An 8,732-nucleotide genomic window follows, 5' to 3' on the forward strand; every position below is an offset into this window, starting at 1 on the left:
TCAATATTTTAACACTGCCACATGAAAGAAGTGGTGCGCCCGCTAGTCAACCATGAAGCCTTCTGCTGTTACAAAGTGTCTCGTCTCCACCTCTCTGAATTATAAACTCTATTCATATCAATGGAGAAAAACAGAACTTACACATTTACTTTATCAAAAGCTGTCCTGGAGACAGCAATAAAAAGGAGCACTTCTGATCTACCATTACGTGACCTACAAGTTCTGAAGGCTAACTTTAAATAAGGATGAACAATTAAGACAATTTAGAAGTTAAGTACATGCTTGATGGTTTATTGCAATTTAAAAATTAAAACAAAAACAACTGGATTTTTGTTTTACATCTTGGGTCCCAGGTGCAGCAACTATATCATTCTAGCGTCACATATGAACTTCAATTGTGCTTTGAGAATAAAATAAAGGTTTGTGCAATTTCTAGTTGTCTGTTAAATGCCTCTCTTTTATAAATATAGTCTTTTCAGAAAACACTAATTAGAAAGAAATTTTCCATTTAAAACCAAATTTACAAGAAATTACATCATACTGCAGTGCACTTTAATCACCAAATGATGCAGATTACAATATCCTGGCACAAAGAATTTACAAAAGCATTAGAAATCGAAATCTGCTGATCAAATAAGAATGTTAGGCTAAGTAGAAATAATTCATAACCAAGCAGCACGAACGTTAGTGGGCTTAGGTCTCTGTAATGCCCCGCTGGATGAATCAGAAACTGGTCTCTCACTCCTATGACTGATGGCACTGGGTACACTGGATGCTCTGGAAGTTCCTCCTGTTAAAGAGCAAATAAATTGCATCTTAGCTGTAGTAGGTGGCTTATTACTATAATCATCATTATTATACCAGCCATTGCCATGGTTTCTGGGAAATGTCACAAAAACTAAAAGAGAAAACTAAAATCTTGAGTAGTTTAAAAGCATCACCAAAGGACTCGAACATATGCTGTAAAGGAAAAAAAAACAGTCTTGCAGTGGCAATGTTATTAACAAAAGGACCTGATAGAGTGTAGGAATGAAGAAGATAAATTATATCGCTAAGATGTTTCTTTCCCCCCACCACGTGATTAATATATTGAAAAAAAAATTAATTATTATTCAAGATTACCATAATTTTAGAATCCTCATTTGTCAGAGAGTGTAAAAACATCTAACATAAAGGGCATACCATCTCAAAGCCACTTACTTGAAGGGCTAAGCTGGCTCATTGCAGACTTTCCTCGTCTTGCAGACGGTGAAGAACTTAGATAATTCATCTGGCGCTGATAGTCCAGCAACTGCTCTGAACGTTTCATACCCACTGTTGGTTTCACAGCTTCCAGTCTCTTCAGAAGAGCCTTAATTGAAGGGAAAAAACCCCCAATTTTAAAAGGTAGATATAATGTGTTTGTGTGCTCCCATGCACTCCTCCTCTCCCCTTGAAAATGGAAAGGATTAAGAGCTATAAATGTGCACAAAAATGATCAGATTTGTACAAACCAGAACATTCTACAATTAAGCATTTGCTCTAGAATCAATATGGATCACTTCACTGGTGACCAACTTATGGTCCTACAACACTGGTTTGGAGTTTTGCTCTCTCTTTTAATTATATATGGAATATAACTATATTTTAAACCACAAAATTATGCTTATCACAACATTTTGTTAAAATATTATTGTGTCCTTCTATGGCAGGAAAGAGGAGGGAAGGACAGGAAGATAGGCTGAACCCCTGCCATCTCTGCCTTTATCTGTTTTTCAAGGGCTGTCTTTTATCTATCCAAAAACTTTGCCTGACTCTGCATCTTCTGAATTTGATTAAAACAATTTTATGTAACCCTTCAAGAGGGCCTGTACCACCAGTTAGTCTATTGACCTCAGAAGGGAAAAGGCTGAACTTCAAAGGGGATACTGATATCAGTAGTGTCCTTCCAGTAAGGTAAAAGGGGTCCAGAAGGTCTTCTAAAGCTATTGTCCATTTTCCATAAACATTGATTATGCTTGCTGTTTAGTTACAGAATAAGTTAAATGCATCAGGAACAGAAAGACACACTCATAATCTTAATACAATACAAACACTTCCAACATCCTTTATAACAAACTCATGCTAGGAAGCCCAGATTAAGACATTTCCATAATTTTAAAGCAAGGACTTTTTTTTGTAAATTAAAAGGCAGAGGGACCCAGATAAACATGGGTAAGAAATTATTTTAGTATCTTTGTAATTTTAACACTCTTCACCTTCAGTTCTTGAAATTCAAGAACTTGGACCTGGACACACTCCTCAGCTAGCTAGCTAACCTCTGGCTTGACAATCATGAATGCACTTGTTTGACAGTGACACAACCACCACTGGGTAGGGCTGTGACACAGATGCTACCAATTGGTACATGGCAGAATGCAACGAGAAGCCTCCATCCAAAATATTACAACAACCCTAGTTGGAAGGATGGTATTTTTTACGCATTAACTTCTCATGCTATAGTATTCATTGGTATAAACTATTAAAGTTTTACTTTATTCTTCCTCAAGAACAAAAAAACAACAACCCACAACCTGAAGGAGTTGGGGGGTGGGGAAGAGAGAGAGGGGGTATTATTGTTTGCAAACTGCTTTTGTAGCAACCAGCTTGAGAAGATATAGAAGAGTCATGAGTTGTCACCTGTCACTGTGACTGCAATTAAAGCCTACGAACATACAGTAGTTTGTGTATGGGAACCTAGAAACGTACATTGAGAGAGCACAAGAGAGAGGACAAGTCATTTTGGCTCTGATGCAGTATGTCACATGTGCTTGTAATAAGTGCCAGTCAGCTCATCATCAAGTGGAAATACCTTGGTAAGCAAAAGTCAAAGGAAGGACTTCAGCTAGAAATAGCTCCTGCTTAAAGCCCACTGCAAAACATGACATGTTAGACTAGCCTTTATATGTTAGAGCCAATATTACCACCATCTCTCCTGTTCAATTATAGGAATCTTGATCTGTAACAGGAAATCTAAATTAATCATTCACATTCACTAATCCTAAAACTTTTACTTTGACAATGTATGCAGGCAGGCTAATTTAAAGGACCGGACATTTTTCACCCGTTGAAAGGGAAGCATGCAGCGAGCCTAAATTCCATTTGAAAAGTCTTTGTGGAGCTTACATACCAGAAATATCATGCGAATGCAGGCAGCCCTAAGCTTCTTAATATATTTATTTACTCCACATTCCCATATTATTCAAGATTTCAAGGAAAAAATATACAATTACTTTCGACACATGTATAACCCCCTCCCCCGCAAAAAAAACAAACAAAAAAACCCCAACTAGTCACCATTTTATGCGTGTATTTAGAAAAGGTTGTCCATTAAGGACAAAAACCCCTCTTAGTACTAGGGATTTATAGCTGGGAAAAAAAAAAAAAAAAGATTTACAACTGAAAAAACAGATGAACAGTACTGGGTATTTAAACCCTGTTATATACAAGACAGGTACACATTTTGTGGTGACAACAGCAACTTCTATCACTCCTAAGGAGCTCTCTGCTAAGAGAGGGAAGAATTAAAAGTCTTTGCTGAGAACTGTATCAAAGCAAGTGCCATTTGTAGCTAGCATTCCAATTCTTGGACAGCAGCCCACTGCATGCGGAAATGAACCCACCAATACATTTGAAATGGCAGGCCTGACCTACTGAATCAGTGACCAAGAACTAAATGGCTCATTTTACTACCAGTTCTATAATCCTTTAAGTCCCTCACTAAGCATATACTCACGTACTGATGGTAAACTGCATTTTCTTTCAATTGTGTAGTTAAATCTCTCAAGTTTTAAGATAATGTTTTCTTTGAGAGAGTGTCCTGAATAATTGTATTACAATCCCTGCTTCTTCCCCACTGTTTAGTCTCTGTGGTCTCAATCCTATACTATTGCAATCATTGGAAGTCTAGTTACTGACTTCCACATTTACAGGATCAGACCCTGCACAATAACCCTGTTTTTGGCATAAAGGTCATATTCCTGATCAGAATCCAAGGTCAAAGAGGAATATCCACATCCCCCACATTTTAAAATTAATTAATAGCCCTAATTGCTCTTAAAACCATGTGTTGCAGCTGCTACCATTTTAGCCCACCATTGTTAGGCTTAAATCAACAGGATTAGGTCAGTACTTAGCAAATTGAGGTGCTGCCCTGTTATCCCCCCTCCCCTGAAAAATAACACCAATGTTATTATATATTTTACACTTATAGCATGATGAACATGACATGTTAAGCCATTGTTGTGGTTGGTTTGTATGAAGCCATAAATCAAATGTGTGGCATGTGCCAGACCCAGGGTTGCCGCATCCAGATGACAACAACCAGATGATTGTCAAGGGTCTGGAACCAGGTAAGGAGCCCTGGGGCTCTCTACACGCTAAAAAGCCTTGCCCTGGAGCTCCTGAGGGGACAGCAGGGCAAGCAACAAGCCTACTGGGTTGTGGGAAACCATGCCCTTGGGATCAGGCAAGGGGCAGCCCTGGTTTGTGTCTGGGGCCTAGAGTTGCCCTCTGCCTGATCTCAGGGATAAGCCAAAGGGCAGCTATGTCCTGGACTTGGTGCTGCCCCCTGCTCAATCCCAATGATCAGCTGATTGTCAGGATCAGCATGGTGGAGACCTGGTACCTGACAGTCAAGTAATTGGGCTCTGGGGAATTTTATGCACCATTCCTATCCCCCCTATCCATGTATGGCATGGCAGGTCACCTGCTTCTGGGAATGGGGCATAAAAGTCCCTGGACCCCAGTCATGTGACTGCCTTAACATCTGCCAGCAACCTCAGAAACTAGGGAACACAGTAATAAAACAATGTAGGAATGGTTGCTATTTAGTGGCTTAAAGTAATGCCAGTAGTGCAGTGTTTAACAAAATAAGAAAGCACAAGTCTCAGCACTTTTCTTCAATAAACATTTCTCTGAAGTCTTTTCTCTGAAACGGAGAAAACTCCCAAGTAACAACAAATACCTCCTCCCAGAACATTCAGTGTAAAGATTACAATGTTGCTTTTCCTTGTTTTATGTTGCTCTTAGGTGCTGGCTTCACTTTCACCATCAATTGAACTCTAGACTGCATGTGAAACCCAAACAGCTGACCATCATGCCTTGACAGCTGTTCAAATTTATTTATACTATGTCTTCTCTAATTTCATTCTTTAGAGCTACACTATCCTTTTGCAGAGCAGAGAAGAAAGATGATAAAAGTGAATTCAAGGATGTCTTTTTGTTCTTGTGCCTGGATGGATTTTTAACTCTCTTCGATTGTTATGGCTCTATTACATAGTTTTAAAATGCATTAATTGTAAGTTGTAAAACCCAATCCAGAGTTCTTCCACATACCATAAGACTAGCTGGACTCTAGAAAGACATTTTTTTCCGAGCAAGTTCCACCAAGAAGTTGAATGACAAAGCTGAGGGGAAAGCAGCAGTGTAAGCAAAAAAAAGGACAACTGGTCAGATATCCTAAACCGAGGCTTAGCAACCATTTGCCACCAAGGGCTGCCACTTGCAACCTGGTCTGTGTGCATTGTCAAATCTCAACACCCTTGAATGGCCAAGCCACCTGTGCTTATCCTCAACGCTGACGCCCATCCCCAACAGAAGAGACAGAATTCTGCAGCGAAAGTGAAGTGCACTTGTGAAAGAACAGCAGGGAAGGCTGCATGGCAGAGATGGGCAGCAGGTCACTGCTATGTGCCTCTGATCCACACCCCACCCTCCGCCAGATTGGATCTTTGTAGGCCGGATCGAGCCTGCAGACCACAGGTTGCTGACCCCTGCCCTAAATAACAAAAATGTTCCCTGAGGACAGTGTGTATGGTGGTGCAGTTAGCTAGTCCTTAATTACTACAACTTCTATTGATGTACTTAGGACCCCTAGTCCTGAACTAGGATCTGTATAAAAATGGTCCCCGCTGCAAAGAGCTTACAGTCTAACTAAATGCTATGATGGTATACTTTTTCTTAGTTCATAAAATCACTGAGAAGTAGGGCTGGGAGAAGCCTCAGGAGCTCATCTAGTTCAACCCCATTCCCTGAGGCAGAATGATCCTTATGCAAATTATCCTATACAGATCCACTGTCTAACTTAGCAAAACAGGTCACTAACTCTTTTGTCTGTGGCAGGTATTCAGGGACATGTTTAGTAATCCAACATCCAGATATTTTTTTCCTGATCAAAGAGGTTGTAGCTGAGACTCCTTCCTCTGAGAGATAGAGAGGTTATTTCGAATGATCAGAGCCACTAGAATCTATACTGGACTTTTGTCACAAAGTTCTCTTTAACCACAGCTTTTTATTATATCATCAAGTTCAAATCAATCTTGTTTCAGAAAGTAAAGACACTTTAATTCCGAGGTGCTAGAAGGATCCCCATGTGTCCTGGCCTCTGAGGTTCTGTCTGCACGTAATCTTCCGAGCTTCTTCAACATGCTAGAAAATTACTTTCTCCTGTGATGACAAACACATTCTGTTACTATTTCCCCCATGACAGATAGGGATCAATGAGCCAACTGAGCAGTGTCAGTCTCGCTTATATATACAGATAACTTAAATGTCTAGGATTGTCTCTATTTTCAGTTTATTCCTGTCCAGCATCCCCAAAATAATGCAAGAGGAAAAAACAGACTTTCTTTCAGCAATGTCACCTTTTACTGGCTTTCTATTCCCATATTTCAAACTCCTAATCCTTGTTCTCAAGCAATGATTCTCTACTGAGGTTCACAAGATCCTTTTAAGGGTGTTGGGGGATGCTGTGCAGTATTAGTGCTGATAAGAGTGCAAACACCTACCCAAGATAAACCTAGAGGTTTCAAATAGGACTCCATAGTGCCAAAAATATTCTGACCTGTCGTAGTCCGAGTTCCTCGCAATAGAAGAATTGCTCTATTATTTTTCTATAGTCAAAAAACAAGTGAAATTAGTTGGGAACTGCTAACTTCAGAAAACTAATGAAAGAGTGCCTTGGGTCTGAAAGAGTTGCTAACCACTCTTTTCAAGAATCTATACCTCAAGACTTCCTCCTTGCACTTCCCCCACTACAATGTTTATTTTACTTGTTCCTCTTTAAGGATCTTTTATTTTCCCCTCCTATTCATATGCTCGTCTCTGATTCATGCTCCCCTCAACATCCACAAAAGCTTTTCTTCTGTTCATGAGAAAATGTTTTCCTTTGTAAAATATCTAAAAAAAATTGCCTTTGTCTGGCTTTCCAGAGTAGGAATTCCTGTTCTACCGACTAGCGAAAAGTAAACAGCCCAAAAGCAATGTATTATTTCCAAGAAAAACACTTTATATAAACACCATCCAACTACTTATGTTAACATGACATTATTACTTCTCATCTTCCCTGCCCTCTAGTTATTATGGTATATTATCAGTGTATTAGACTGCAAACATCTCAGGACAAGTATCCAAAATAATCTGTTTTGAAGTACTCTGTGTAACAGTTCTGATAAAAAACAGCATTTATGCACTTGTGATCAGTAGTAATGAAAGTTATTCCACACTGTCCTCCCCTGGTATATGGTAACAGTTTTGGAAAGAATCACTTCTAAGGATGTCAAAAAACACACTGGTTCATTTTCAGGCCATTCCCCTGAAGCTTCCAATGCAATTTAAATTATATTGTTTGCTTATCTACTGTTACATGGTCTCATGAGTAGCCTAATAATTATCAATGGCAATGACATTTAATTGTGACAAATCATAACCTATGCATAAATGAATCAGAGACTGGGAAGTTAAGTATTGTATGCTTGAGTTTTGAGGTCCCTAAATACACATATATGCATACTAGTAGCTTTTACATCACAAAACATCCTAAAGGTTTGTAAGGTGTCGAATACATGCCAAGCCTATGCATGTATACTCTATACCTAGGTACACAAAACATGTAGATTCACTTATGTCAATACAGATCAAGTTATATGCCAGCAGAAATTTAAAAAAATAAATCTAACATTAGTAACATTCTGTTTCTCTTTCCATTAGGCAAAAATAGGCTGAGCGAGAGAAAGATGACAGACTTCCAAGGGCGATGCATTTTGTGAATCAAGAGTGTCCTCTGCTGGCAAGTTACATTTTTCTTGCTAATTCAAATAACAGCCTGAAATCTGAACAGATGGCCAAAAATGATTAACCAGTCCTCACTTACACAAACAGAGGATCCAACAGCTAATGGAAAAATTGGACATCTGTGGGGAATAAAACTAGAAAAAGGGCAGCCATGAGAATGAAATACTCTCTCATTTTGTGACTGCTGTTGCTTGTTCTGCATTTTCGGTTTTTACCTAATTTCACCGATAAATTACCTGATTTTTTTTTATTGAAGTTATTTGGTTTCTACTTATTTACACCCGTTTTTCACAAGCTGCCCATGCCTCCTGGGACCTGTGCAGCCGTGGGAGCTGCTACCCCCTCCCCGCGCCCCCCGAATGAGCTGCAGCTCTGTCCCATGTCCTGCCTCTGCTAGGCAATGCCTGGCAGGGTGGGTACAGGGGTCCCACGGGCTCAGTCACCTCTGGCCCAAAGGCGCAGCTGAGGCTGGCCCCACCCCGGCCCACCTGTTCTGGGCCCCCTAGGCAGTGCAGGGAGGCAGCCGGGGCTGGTGCTAGGCTGGCAGGGTGGTGTGTTCCTCCCCCCGCCCCCACAACAGAGACTTTCCCACCTGAAGGGATGTGCATGCACATGTGCGCATGCTTAGCCCCCCCAATTTA

The 8,732-nt window shown here is 40.1% G+C and overlaps 1 protein-coding gene across 1 annotated transcript in view; it reads right to left on the minus strand.

Moving 5' to 3' along the window:
- Positions 1 to 270: 270 nt before the first annotated feature.
- Positions 271 to 8,732, minus strand: part of CFAP97 (cilia and flagella associated protein 97) — a 40,050-nt gene continuing 31,588 nt past the window's right edge. Inside the window, exons 5-6 of the mRNA XM_019521915.1 lie at positions 1,201 to 1,351; positions 271 to 790 (exon numbers count right to left, since the gene is read on the minus strand). Of these exons, the coding sequence (XP_019377460.1) occupies positions 663 to 790; positions 1,201 to 1,351 (279 nt within the window). The 3' untranslated portion in view covers positions 271 to 662. The remainder of the gene's footprint in view (positions 791 to 1,200; positions 1,352 to 8,732) is intronic.

The sequence above is a fragment of the Gavialis gangeticus genome, unplaced genomic scaffold (genome assembly GCF_001723915.1).
Source record: "Gavialis gangeticus isolate Ggan-Ray unplaced genomic scaffold, GavGan_comp1, whole genome shotgun sequence".
NCBI classification, from domain to species: Eukaryota; Metazoa; Chordata; order Crocodylia; family Gavialidae; genus Gavialis; species Gavialis gangeticus.